A 14,904-nucleotide genomic window follows, 5' to 3' on the forward strand; every position below is an offset into this window, starting at 1 on the left:
AGCCTAAATAGCCTAAATATGAGACCTGGGTCTTCGTTGTTCAATTTACCTTCTGACTGAAGAGGGCGTGTCTCAATTTCACGAGCCATTCTTCTGTGTATTCACTTGTGTATTATACTATAGACGATGACATTTTCCCCTGGAATAGCTTTACAATTAAAGGCTTAAAATAGTGTGATTGATTAAATCATGGAGAAATAAGAACAAGAACCAGCAATTTCCCTGTACTGATATAGGCCTATATGGCGAATTATCCTAATCCTATAAGCATAAACTGTAATTTTGTCTCGAGTACGATTAATAATCACAGGGTACAGCTGATAGTGATTGCTCAAATCACAATAGTGATTGCTCAAATCACTATCAGCACTATGTTTCAACATCTTGTACCTACTCGTAAAACTATTTACTATCTAAACGTAATTCCTTAAAGTGTTCCATTTGTTTTAATTACCGAGGTAACGATTTCTAGCCATCACTAAGTATAGTATTACATCCTTAAAACGAGAAAAAAATTGCCGGTTTTTCCGCTGGCTTGTTTTTCACTGTCGTCCGACTGATGTGATTACGAAAATAAAACTCCGCGAGCCTTAAGCGAAAACAAGTGTGGACAGCGCAGTGAAGGCGGAGGTACGGTGTCCTGTGTGATAGTAGCTCGTATTCTCTACGCACGTTGGTATCGCCAGCTCATTACATGCGTAGGCTTACTATATAGCAAGATGACGAAAGCTTGATCATTACAGTTGAGAGGTTGTTTGTTTCGCTGTGCAGTTTTGATGGGTTTTTTTAAAGAAAAACAACGCAATAGTGCACAAAACAATACGAACAGAATAAAAATCCAAGCAGATCGGTAACATCGAATGCAGCCAAACACTGACAAGTCTGCTCATTTGATCCACATTTGTTGTGTTGAACACCAAATTACTTGACCCAGAATTTGGTATTGGCCTGACTATATAAAACAAAATGTATTTAAAAAAAGAAGAAGACAAAAAACGTAATTAATGAGGTCCATCGAACTTGACCTGCTCTCCAGCCGCTAGACCCCAGCTAACCATGCGTATTATCAGACAGCAGTTTCCATCACCGGCGTCTACGCAACGGCTGATGATGAAATAATCGGTCATCTTGTTCCAAGTCTACCTACGACACGACTGCCAACATTATCCTCCGCTACTACCAGACAAAAATGAAAAATATGTCTCAATCAGACTTATTAAATATTTACCCGTAATTACGCGATGGTAATAACCAAACATTGATTGTTTATGAATTGCCAATTTCATAAGAATGTGTCAGTTGTACAATCGGCGACACGACATGCTTGAATTGTTCATGGTTGGTGTTGATATGTTTTCCTCGGGTGCAATGTATGTGTGACCGAATAGGTAAGAAAACGTATATAATTATGGCCCAATCAAAATGGTCAAAATGAGTGATACATTTCAAATCTATAGGGGACAGACAGGAAACGTACTAATAGCTTAGAATGAAGACTATGACGTTATTTATTAAACACCACCAGCATTAAAACAGTGACAACACGAACACAACTGTAGAAACTACATCCGTTTACAGTTAATATCATTTTTCGTCAACAAGGACAGGTTTGCCATTAAACCATTTTCGGCATTCTCTAACATCTATAATTGAGAATTCTTAGAAAACCACAATAGAGCTGCTGATAATAATATCATAACTCATTGTTTCAATTTACAATTCGTATTATTAAACAAAGAACTACTCTGGCAAAGCCTCATAATTTCCAGACTCACCATATAGTAATGCAATGGTATTGAATAATATGACATGTAGGCCTACAGTACCATGCATATTGTTATATACGCAAGGGTTGATGGGAGCTTTAAGACCTGTGAATTATTGTGTTATTGAATTTTCGGGAGGTAATTATAAATTTTAGATGAGAACTACCGCTTGCTATCCAGTTGTCATAATTAAAAACCACACGCTACAAATAACACACGTTGCTACCAGTCTCATGTTTAACTAAGTAAAATAGATGTGAACTTTTATTAATTCCAAATATGTCGTATTGGTTTTTGCATGTACTGATAATGTTCGGAATTAAAAGAATTTGTTTTTATGTGAAATTGTACTATTTAGAAACAACTATCATGTTGATACTGTACTGCGTATAATCCAAGATTTAGAGCAACATGAAGTGTCATCGTCGACAATTGGAAAGCGGATGATAGGAGAGCAAAACTTTGATCAATACCCCATGTTAATATGTATCCAATAGTCACAAGTTTTCAGATCGGTGGGTAGTCATTTTCCTGAGAAAAAGTTTTCCCTCACATTGATTTTTTACCTCTTCTAATTGAATTTAATAAAAAAAATTAAAAAAAACTTATTATGGCAGAACGGTAAAAACACTCATTTTAACAACCTTTCAATATTAACGTATGCGATGTAATTTGGTCTGCTCCAAAAATAACTGACACATGTTCAATGATTTATTATTCGGGTTTTCGAATACAAATTCGAATCAGGTTTCTATAGTATTGCCCTTTGTTAAATTATTCACCTATTCAGCTGATTAGGTTTTATTCTCTTAATCGTCCTAGTATATCTTATTATTGTTTATCATTATTCAAAAAACATATCTATACCCTCAAGCATTGATCACTTAATGTTACTCTTTGCGTATACATGTATCAGTCAATATTTTAAATCAAAGAAGCTTTCCGTTTTTATGTTGATTCATTAATATACACTAACCTGCTGGTATTTGTTTTGTAAAAAATATAGTTTCATTCCTTTGTTTTCCCAATAATGATTTTGTAATATCGTATACTATGCCGCATAATTAGCAACAGTATACAAAGGACACATTAGGAAGTCAGCAAGCACGGGCTCCAATTTGCCACCGAAGTACTTGTTCAAACATTTGCATGATACTCTAATAAGATCATGGAGTTTCTATCACGTGACTAGTCCTATATATGACTGTAGTTTTGTACAAATAGTGTTTTTTTGCGGCACTTTTAAAATTCTGAGCTTATTTCTAAAGCTGACATCAACAGTATTTGGTCATTCCGCATGTGAATAATTTGAACTTCTACTAACATTAACATTCGTCAATAGTGTTCTGAATGAAAATACATGCATTTTGAAGCACAGTATATACTAAACACATGACTGACACGGTAGATACATATCTCCTCAATAATAAGCATTTACAGAAATGTGTTGACGAGACATGAAGTGTGGGAAAGACATTGCTATACAAAGGAATTCCAATCAAAATACCAACATCACCCACCATACAGGCTAATTTTAATAATTATAGATCACAAGAAACCACTGCTATTGCTCAATAAGTTAGCAGACAACGTTTTCATGTACATCATGCTATCCTCAGCTGCTTAGTTACTTAGATCTAAGCGATAATTTAATTGCGTATTCTTTATCTAGGGTACGATCTGAATATTGCCTTTGGTAAAAACAAAGTATTCAGTATTAAAATAAAATAATCTTGCATTCTTCTCAATTATTATGTTTAAACATTTAATGCGTTATTCTCATTTTGGTGAAGATACGCACCCTTTCATACCCTTCCTCGGACCTCCCATCCAGTTATGCATCATACTTTTCTTCACGTGCCTGTAAACGAGCTATTTCTCGAGCAATTTCTTGATTTCCAACCTCGATGCAATCTCCAATATCGATGACAAGGTCTGTGGCCAGTAATAAATGGCCTAAATTAAGGATGTAACGAGTTATAATCAGTAACTGTCTCAGACGCGTCTCGTGCAAGTAATGCTAAATTGTAGCTGGTTTCATTTCCCTTGTCATGAATGGACACAGATTGGTCATCGAATCAAATGGGTTTTGGGGTATTTGACCATAAATTAAAGTCGGAACAATAAGGTGCCAGACAAGCACAATTAAGGACAAAAACATTCCCAGGATACATTGTGAACTCTACTAGGATGTCATATTTTACAGACTAATTTACTGGTTCTGTAGTTATTAACTTACATCTGTTTTAACCGTTTAGACAAGACGGCGAAATTCTCAAATTTGTTATGCCTATTGTGTAAATACATGTAAAAAGATCATCATCAATTAACTAATGATCATACAAGGCGCGATAAGATTGTCACACACATTTTGTGTGAATTTGATGGTTTTAATTTATTTCAATATAAACAGTTTGTTTCTTTTCGTCAAAAAGTACAAATAAAGAGTTTGTTTCTTTTCGTCAAAAATTACAAATAAATACAGCAAGGACCTACCGATTGTGTACTAAATGGCCGTTGACGGTCATTACTGTAGTACACGAAAGTGTAATACCAAAAAAAGTCCAAAAAGAAAATCATTCCTTATATAATGCAATGAATGCATTAGCGTTTAAATGTGGAACACAAATGTTACACTAAATGGAATAGTTGACGATCATTCGTTTCGTGACTGTATCTCGATTGAACTTGCATCCCAAATATCTTTAGGTAGGCAACCTTAGCATATTCAATCATGAGAACGGCTGTATATATCAGTAGCTTAACCTGGGAAACGTTAGCCTCAAATCAGTCAGCACTTTCCTCAGTTAACACTCTTCAATTACTCCCCAACCTAACGCAGCATTGATACGTGTAAGGCCGACCCAAGAACTCAATCTATTCCCTCCATCACTGATCCACCGAAACATAAACCGCTGTCATCAACCAAAAAGGAGTCTAATTCACGATCAGGGACTTACTTAGTAGTCTGGATACCTTGTAGGAATCCTCTTTCATAAATTGACGTCTTGGTTGGTTCATGATGAACTAGGTAACAAATATGCCTTGACGTTGTGTGCTCACAGAAGCACTCAAGTGGTCATGATACGGTGACGGCTTGAAATGAGGTCAAGTAATGCTCTGGGTTTCAAATGAATGTGTGGCCAGAACCTACAACCCCCAAAACCCCTAATAGTTGTGGTTTTCTGTAATAAACGAGCGTGACGTCAGCTTAATAGAAAGAATTTCTAAAGTAAAGTGACAGGTCAGATTTGGTCCAAAATGTCCTCGATTGATAAAATGCAAAGACCCACTCTCGAAACCTTTTAAGTTGATATTCCTGAATGTTAATATTTGGGGGTTTTTTTAGAGCTTGTGCATTTACCTTTTAACAGCCTGTACTGTTTAATTTGCGGGGGAGTGTGGCTTAGGGTTTGTGACTCGTGATCAGAGGGTCAGGGGTTCGAATCCAGCTGCTGGCCATATGTTGTGTCCTTGGGCAAGCCACTTCACCCACACTTGCCTCTCTCCACCCAGGAATATAAGATGGTTATCGGCACTAGCTGGGGAGTAACCTGCGATGGACTAGCGTCCCATCCAGGGGAGTTAAAATATTCTCCGTCGTTTCATGCTACTGAAACCAGAGATAAACGCCGGCCTGATGGGCCACATTGGCTCGTGACAGACTTGACTTACTTTTTACTGTTTTGTTTGCCTGCAACAAAAACAAAATGATTAATTCTGTCCATCATTCTACCTACAATGTAACATAAGTACCCGTTCTATTGTAAACTGATCTATTAATCGTTGTTGTCGTTTTGGTGTTTTCCCTGGTTTCCTTCTATTTCTGAATGTTCATTACAGAAAAAAATGACTAGAACCAGCGATATTATAGCTCCCGTGCTAAACTACACACTATACGCATGTGCAAATTTAACCACTGAACGGACTTCGAAACCAGCCTCACAAATTTTGCACTTTGGTTGTTTTTTGACTTGGTATTGATTCATAAGAAGATTCACAAGTTGAACGTTTTTGAGTTTTTTTTACCAGAAATGTAGACACTAAAGGCAATCTTGTTTCGCAAACACCGTTCATGACTAAAACAATTACAAATCGTTCATAATAGCCGGCATTCCTTGATTTGCCCTCTCCGTTATTTTAGTTCCATTGATTTTCCCAAGTAAAACATAACTATTAGTATTGTAGTTACATGACATGTAAAGTTGTTACCATTTTTCGTGTTTTTTTTTCATTTACTCTGGAGGCAAGAAGGGCTTGCGTTTTTAATTAAAGTGATAATTTTTTTTAACGTTTTGAAACGGACGGGATACCTAGGTATCTCTTCACATGCATCTGAGGGAAAGGGAATTGTTTTTGAGACCGATTAGAAATTAAAGAACAACTTCACCAGTTTATGATTCTTAGTATCGTCAGAGGAAACTTTTACATTTTTGGTGTGGAGTTTACTTTGGAAATTTTAAATAAGTTTACACCTCAATATTAATTTTGATGGGTTATTGTCGGCTGTCATAAAATTTGTTGAGGTTAAATAGACAGGATATACACTAAAGAATCGACTTTTCTATTATGCTCAGTATAGGAACTATTGGCATTGAAACAGATAACCATTAAAGACACGACTATAATGCGCAGAATATCTTTGCAGTTACATGAATAGTATAAATATTCGTATGGAAGTTACCATTTCCACGCACCATTCTTAAATTATTAATTCTCTCTCAGTAATGACTCGCCTTCCAGCCATATTTTTGTCCATCGCACAGTAAGATTCTCTTGAATGCGATCTTGAAATCCCTGTTGGCAAACGCATAACACATGGGATTGAAGGTGCTATTGATGTAGCAGAGAAAGTAGCTGAGTTCATACAAGTACATGTTGACGCAGTCAGGGCAGAAGCCTTTGACTATGACTAGGACACTATACGGAGTCCAACAGAGAATGAAGATACCAAGTATGGCACTAAGGGTCCTGACAGCCTTAGCCTCTTTCAAGCTGTTTAGAGCAGCGGACAGTGTCTTGCCTATGGTGTGATCTTTACTGTTGGGACTAGCTTTCGTTGAGGTTCGATGTGAACCGTGCGCGATTCTTTCACTCTCAGAAAACTCGTCTGTTTCTGACGGGATAGTGACTCTCCTTCGCTCACCATCGACGCCACAACCGTTATTGTAATGTTTGGAGCATGAAGCACGATCGCTTACGTCATTGTCTTCTTCAGGATGTGGCGGTAATGGCAGGTCCCTCGTTGGGAATGATACTGTCTGTTCATCTTCAGAGTCTAGCATGACACCAGATGAAAACTTGCGATCATGGTGGTTGTTATTGTGTGAAGTGTCTGCAGGTTCTACGTGGTGCCTCACACTCAGCCTCCCAATAATTCGTGCCTCACGCCTCACTAGACGCCTCGTTAAGAGGTATATGCGCATATACAAGATAAGAATGACAACAAGTGGTAACCAATAAATCATTATGATGGATCCAGCAGTGAAGAAAGCATCATTAGTAAATTGTACCTCACACTGATCGTGTGGTACGGTACGTTCTCCTTCGAAGAATTGCCAGCCGATGATCGGTACACCAAAGAGAAGAATAGTAGTGATCCAACTGGCAATTATTAAGAACAAGACACGTGTACGAGTCATGTCACTTTGATATGTCATTGGATGAGACAAACATCGATATCGATCAACACTAATAAGAAGTATACCAAGCACAGAAGCACCACAACATAGATAGTCTAAGAACAGCCATATGTCACAAATGACTGGTCCTAATGGCCAATGGTCAATCAAAAGATACATTGTATACAGTGGCATAGAGAATGCGCCAATAATGACGTCAGCAAACGCCATACTGATGATGAAGTAGTTACCAAGAACACGAAGTCGTCTCTCACGACAGAATGCGACAATGACCAATGCATTGCCACATATGGTGATTAAACTGGCTATTCCGGACAGTACGGCCATGCAGATGATCTTGACTATTTCCACGTTGGACAGTCCCTCATCGGGTGCTGCGCTGGTGCAGTTATCCCCAGTGCAATTGGTCGGTGCATCCATAGTTTCCACTGTTGCAGTCAGATCCATGTCAGTTGTTGTTGTCAACGGTCTACAATACTCCGAGTACCTTAGTAGGTCCTGTCGCAGGCCCTGTTCATGACCTCTGTCCAAAGGCTGAGAAGGTTCAAGAAGGTAACCATGGTTCTCAACGTCTTACATGCCTGCAGATAGATATAGCAACAAAAATCAAGATACTCTGATTACTTGCTCTTCACAATGGTACCGTTGTGGTCTTGATAACGTTTTCATTTCATCAAATGTTGGGCTAATTTCAGCAATGTATTTCTCTCCAACCGTAATTAGTTAATTTGGTTAGTTATGGAGAGTGAAATTAAGGGAGCATGTATGTCGCCGTTTGGCTTCTGATAGGCCTACGCGTTTCCCATGAAACGATTACAGTTGGAAAGATCAAAATAACGCTCATGCGCGCAGCTGTAATGCGGTTTTTGTGGAATTATCCTGCAATAAACATGATGATATTTGTCTTGGTATTCTTAAATACTTTCTTTGTTATCATCGTAGTCATTTTTGATAGTAAAGATATGAAAAGATAAAGATATTGACAATTGATGTGTTGTGCTTAGGGTTTACTTGCAGCTCTTTGATAGAAATATAAACAAATGGAGCTGACTCTGACGTCATCTAGGCCAATGCCAAATGCATTATTAAAACGTTTGTTGTTGATTGATACGTTGTGTGCGCTATTATATCGAGTGGAGTTTACAGGTGTGAAGGTAGAAATTGCAAACACGTCTACGGACGAGCCTTGATTGGGATTCCTTATCACGCGTCTAGTCCTAGTAGCATGAACGACCTTGATGTTCTGATAGAAACTAGACCGTGTATTCATGCATAATGATAGCATCATCTACTGCATTCAACAAGACAAAATGTATCTCTGTGATTGCAGAGTTAATGATAATGCTAGGGCATTGGAGAATCCTTAGAAATATATCACTCAGGATTGTTAAGACTTCAAAAGGCAAGTAATTGGTTGAAACCTAACGTTTCGGGCAGTGTCATCTAACCTTCTTGGTCAAAATGTCACTTCAATGGTTTCTTGACCTTGATGTTGACCTTAAACATTCATTTTTCTCAAAGATACTACAGTTCAAACGGTTATTACTGTTTACAATTCATAAGTAAATAACAATTACTTTCAATATTAATTTCACCTGTAATTTGAAAATATCAGCAGGAATTATTTTGAGGGATGGATTTAAATGAGAATTCGTAGGTAAAACCTTCAACGAACGAATATTTTGGTGGTTTGCAAAAAAAGTTGCTGCATATAAGCAGAATCTTTCCAGTTGAGATTAAACACATTCCCTCGGGTGACGGCAGGGGCGGGGAGAGGTTAACAACCCACTTTCCTGTTCGTTCACTACAGCATGCGACGCTTTCTCGTACGTTCACTACAGCATGCAATGTTGACGGCTGTGCTTTTAACCATTCACTTTCAATTTGCTGCTAGTAGTAATATTCAAGATCAATTCATCACTGGTTACTTTGTTCCTTTGATCTTAATGGATCTGGAAGGTAACTGAGCGTTGCTTGCCGCCCGAGTTAACTAATGCCGTGCTCTTTCACGTTACAAATGCTGACTACATATCTGAAATAGCTAGCGAAATAGGCTGTTTGAAACAAGAAACGATAGTCTCAGGATAAGATTGATTTGGGCCTTAGAGGTCCCTTTACAAACGTACGTCTAAACTTCGTTCTACTCGGTATCATGCGTACTTGCTTGACGCATTAATTCCATTCCGCCCTTAATTGTCATTTTATCAACAATATACATGAACATTATTTGGATGCGGTAATGAGAGAAGTATATTTGACACACTTTATTCGTAACAGCAAACGGCTTACTGATTGAGTGACCTGCGCAAATTGTATCAGTTGTAAACCTTAATAATATATAACGATTCAAATGTAAGTAGAAATGACCATAGCAATTTCATTCTGTTCATATACATGTATATATATATATAGTGTATTTTACTTATTTCACTTCTGGTTGTCTATCTTTCTGACGAAATGGGCATGACGCAGTGAGTTTTTGCATTATTTTAACATTTTTCTAAAATTGAACATTGAGATTGAACCGTGTTTCCTTTGCCCCCTTTTTGCCAAGGGTTATGCAAACCCAATTTCCGAATGCATTTACAAGCATCGTGTGAATGGTAGCGTTTTATTCATGTCTCTGGGTCAGTTACTTTGGCGTAAGTAACTGATTGATCATGTGACCTCAAGGGTGGAGATTCAATTCTGTTGTGTGGCCGTCGAAGATTTGACGAGTAAAATTAAAGGCGCCACGTTCTCCCTGTCGGGTTTTTTTTTATATTCGACAGTATGTTTTTTATCGCATAGGGCCCTATATTTAATTTGCAGATTTATGAATTTTGTCTTTGCACGGCAGAATTTGATTTACTATTTAGAAGTTCCATGTATTTTAATGCAATCCTTTAAACCATCAGTGTGTCCAGTTGAATTTATAGGAATTAAAAGAAGTCCAATTCAAACCGTCCATTTATCACTTTTAATTTTTCCCCTAAATAAATTTTATTCTAGTTTCATGAAATAACACTAAAAAAGGAATCATTTTGTGAAATATGTATTCGACCTCTTGGAAATAAAAATGAAAGCCAGACAGCACTTCAACTTGTCAGCTGTGTCCAACTCTTGCATAGTAATCTTCCAAGCTCGGGACTAGTGTCCATCATATCAGGCATACATTCGCCGTTTTCATCTACCAAGCGCGGAACTAATGTCCATCATATCAGCCATACATTCGCCGTTTTCAGTCTCAAGTATCGTACATTTTCGTCTTGTACTTTAAAAGCTTCGACCCCGCCACAGCTTCACGACTGAGCATAAAAGCCCGTCATTTCTCCCGACTCTATTTACCATCCTCAGCATATATAGGTCACCTTAACATTTCAAGTGCTCGCCGTTTTTTGCCTTCTGTGTGGCGTTATGGAATCGTTGACTTTCTTACTGACCCTTATGGACTTGAGTGGTTCAAACATCTTCACTGGACACAGCAAGTTCTGAAGAGGTTCTTGAAATAAAATCATATACAAATCAATATAGGCCTAATATTGTCTATGCAAAACAGTCGGATCTTTATTGTCCACAAGTTTCTATAAGTTTGCAGCAACGACTAACCACTTTGGTTTGGAGGTGAACCGACTTTCGAAAGTTAAGAATTATAGTTGATGACATCAAGAAAAGACGAAATGAGACATGAAGTGAAGGATGTCATTAAAAGACAGTAGTGATAAAGTCGAATACATGCATGCACTTGACTCAATTCCTCCGTTTTTATTATAAATCAAATTGAAATAAGACTCAAGCGGCTGCATCCCATCTGTGTTTTTGTTGAAATCCAAGCCGTATCTTACCCTTAACGTGTGGTCGTCTGTGCCGCTCTCTCATAGTTTCTCTGGTCATAAGAGAGCACTTATCCATCCACTCTTCAAACACGCAAGGCCTGGTACGCATCGTATAAGAAGCACACCCCTGGAGACATACTCCATCAGCAGCTCACTAACCACGTCCAACCCACGGACAAAATATAGACCTGAAAAGTTCTCAAGTATTGCGTCTGGCAGTGCACGACAAATTTGCGATGGAAATAATTATAGCTTCCATTAAGATTTGTGCAACGAATTTCAAACACAGTTATTGAGTGCTATTTTTAAAGGCAGAGTGCAGTGGCGAGTGCAAGATCTTTCAATGGAATTAATTAAACATAAGAAAATGCTTTCTGATTTCTCAAAGCGGCACACTTTATCACTGCTTAGGGGCCCGAACATTACAACGGAGGCAAAGTAACGAACGACAAGTTCTGAAAAGGAAGTTCTGAGACGAATTTCAAAGTTTGTGCTTACGATTGACCGAGCCACAGTGTTCATTTTAGGGTATTCTTGTAGTTGTTGGACGAATCGTCGGAAACGTATAGTCGTTATTTATTTTGAATATCAGTTAAGACAGAACTTTTGATTTACATCTTCATTGTTTATTTACATAGGACATTAAACTTGAAATGACGGAATAGTTGCGATCGATGACAACACTTCACTGAATTGAAGTGGAATAAAAACGTCGAATTTGTGTTTTGGTTTGGCAAAATTTCGATTCAATTTAATATGCGGCGAATGATAATCAGATTGAATTGCTGCCGTTGCTGAAGCAGCCAGGATATTTGACGTTGGTGACTCCGAATTAGTGATTATTCGTCGCTCAATAAATATCGGAAGTGAGCACTCTACGCTGTCAATCATTGGTTGGTTTAATGTACCGGTAATGAATTATATCAATTTCAGGATTACTAGCTGCCAAATCATTTACTAACTAAGCTTTTTGTACAAAACAGTACAAAGTTGAATCTGATGAAAGAAATCGTTCATGAGCATTAACCTCTCTATGTCTTTTTGTCCTCAGCTTTATGCCGAAAGTATTTCGCCACGACTAAATTTGTTTGTTAGAAATTGTTGATGACGTTTTAGCATAAATATCACGAAAATATTGATGTACAGTTTAGTGAGAAGAAGCGACAATTTCATTTGTCTTGTAGCTCCTAATCATATTTGATAAAGTAATGATTCTTTACTATTTCAAAGATCTGTTAGATGAGAGTTATTTCAACAGGGAAACCATTTAAATGAAAACCCTTTTTTCGATTTTGTATTGATCAGTCTTTAAATTTTGCTGCTGGAGGAACCATCACGTAAATGCAACTTGATTTCCTCACTCAGATTCCATTAATCTTACCAATATTTACCTAAGCACACGTAGCCTATAGGTGAATGCTATGGCATTCCCATTGGTCCTATATAGACAATTCTTACCTTAGTCATTGAACGTGATTCTACTTTGTTTCTTGCTTCAAGCCGAGCATCTTGTTATCATGTGTTCGCCTACGGAGAAACTGTTTCCTCAGTTGGTTGTCTCAAGCCTCTGGTCAAAGACGTTCATTAAAGAGAGCAGTCTGTAGCCTGCCCGTATACTGGCAGAAACCTGTCACATCATCATCACACCTGTAGTCAAATACTGTCTCATCAACACATTGTCGAAGATGACGTTAATGAATCGCTTGTGTATCTTTAAGTGAGTCTTTTGATATCAATCACTGTGTAGTTTGTTCCTGTTCTCCGCTATTCCTGTGTTAATTTACAGAGCCTATCATTTGTACATCCACATCATGCACTAGAGGTAATTAAACTCAGTTCGATTGCGTTACGTCATCGTGGTTGTATCTCCATGTTTGCTGTATGTAGCTCTGCAGACAGCTATGTAGCAATCGATTTGCTTCGGTGGGTGGGACTGGCCCTGGAGTTATCTAGGAAGCGAAATGACAGTAGGGTAGGGTTTAGTAGGCTAACAACCTGATGAAATCCACCTCATCACACTAGATTCTTCAAGCTAGAAGTATTGCCGAGATGTAAATTCGTGCAGGATTTCTGTGCGAGGGAGGATGTGAGTAAATTCAAGTAGAACTCATGGTTAATTGCTGTGGATAGTGCGTCGAGCGTGACTACCTCGCCCGGCCGTGTGTTCTCCGGTATCATTATGAGGCGAGCGTGGTGAGGTAGGCAGTACAGACCAACCCTCTTGTACGGTGATTCTACAACGCATGCTCCATAGCAACCTAGTGCTATCCACTACACATCGTGTCACGGTCCATCTCAATAGACAACTCGCTTTGTCGCTTTGTCATCTGCTTCTTATGAAACAAGGGGTGGGATGTCCATGCCAGGGTCAATACCAGCGTATACAATCCCACGAGATTATTTTGGCAACCGTTTCTATTTCACTCAGAATTCTTGAGCGAAAATGGGTTTCGGTATACGCCTACATTCGGATAACAAAACAACTTAATTGATTGCCTGAGTAAAAAAAGTACGGAATTAACCAAGTTGAAGAAAATAACTCCGAATAATTTTGATGGCTGCTATATTTTGGCACGGCTGTTTTTTATTTTATTTTAATGGTTCTTTGTTTACCAACATTCTGCACTCCGCGAAGATACCTGTGTCATGCGCTTTATATTGCGCAGTTCCTATTTCATTGTCTTCAACATCGATATCATGGATTCATACTTCTTGAAATATATGCAGTTTTAAACCTCTCAAGTGTTAACAGTAAAAAAAAAACCCAAATACATGTACTACATACTGTATTGTTATAAATCTCATCAGATTTTCTGGTCAAACTCTGGTTAATTGCTCCGTTGTAATACAGCTGCCGCATTAATTAATGTTATCTTTTCCATTCTACACGATCTCCCTTGCCTCAGTTGGCAGTAGTAGTTTTACAGTTGGTCCGCGTCATATAAAAGCATTTTGCCCCCGTGTAAAAAAGTTCTCAACAGTTCTGAAAACTCATTCTATTTTTTGGTTACCAAAGCAACTTTCATAGCAACTTTTGATCGTGCGTATGTATTGACGTCTGTTTTGCCGCTTTGTTTTATAACTCAGTTATATTTCCCCAATCAATATTTCGTGTTGCACACCTGCATTGATATTCATCTAGATTCAATTTGAAACCAACGGATCGAATTAAAATCTCGACTGAGTTGGACTAAAGGCACACCCTTGACTATGGGTATGTGCCACTGAGTGGCTAAGGGGACGAGGGTTTTTCACAAAGTCATTGTCTTGAATGACGAAGTGGTTAAGTACTACCTGGGACAATATAAAAAGATGATTGAAAAATAGTTTGAAAAAAAAAATCTGACAATTTTGAAGCGTTTAATGATTAAAGTATGTAAAACGTAATAGCAATTAGATTTTCGTAGGTCAACGTCAGTAATTGTAATTAACATCATAACGACCCCTCCACATTTATTAATGTAAATGTTGACAACTTTTTGAATGCCGCGCTCTGATAAGTCAGTCCCGACTTTTCGAATATTTGCCGAGGACATGGAGTAAGCGAATTTCCTTTTCTTATGATAACTGGGGAGGTAATCTACCACGTCCAGCTCTGGATTGCTGCCCAATTATGGAACGAATGTCACTGTACATTGCAGCAGAAGTCAGAATATTATACCAGATGAATGTGATCGTCTT

At 38.0% G+C, this 14,904-nt stretch overlaps 1 protein-coding gene across 1 annotated transcript; it reads right to left on the bottom strand.

Annotated features, from left to right (window-relative positions):
• Positions 1-5,426: 5,426 nt before the first annotated feature.
• On the bottom strand, positions 5,427-13,383 carry LOC119729318 (muscarinic acetylcholine receptor M5-like). Its single transcript, XM_038201944.1, has 2 exons — positions 12,682-13,383; positions 5,427-7,989 (listed from the first exon to the last, which is right to left on the bottom strand). The coding sequence occupies exon 2, from the start codon at positions 7,853-7,855 to the stop codon at positions 6,488-6,490; it is 1,368 nt and encodes a 455-aa protein (XP_038057872.1). The 5' UTR covers positions 7,856-7,989; positions 12,682-13,383; the 3' UTR covers positions 5,427-6,487.
• Between the last annotated feature and the right edge of the window lie 1,521 nt (positions 13,384-14,904).

Source organism: Patiria miniata, unplaced genomic scaffold (genome assembly GCF_015706575.1).
Source record: "Patiria miniata isolate m_02_andy unplaced genomic scaffold, ASM1570657v1 HiC_scaffold_20, whole genome shotgun sequence".
Lineage (NCBI taxonomy): Eukaryota > Metazoa > Echinodermata > Asteroidea > Valvatida > Asterinidae > Patiria > Patiria miniata.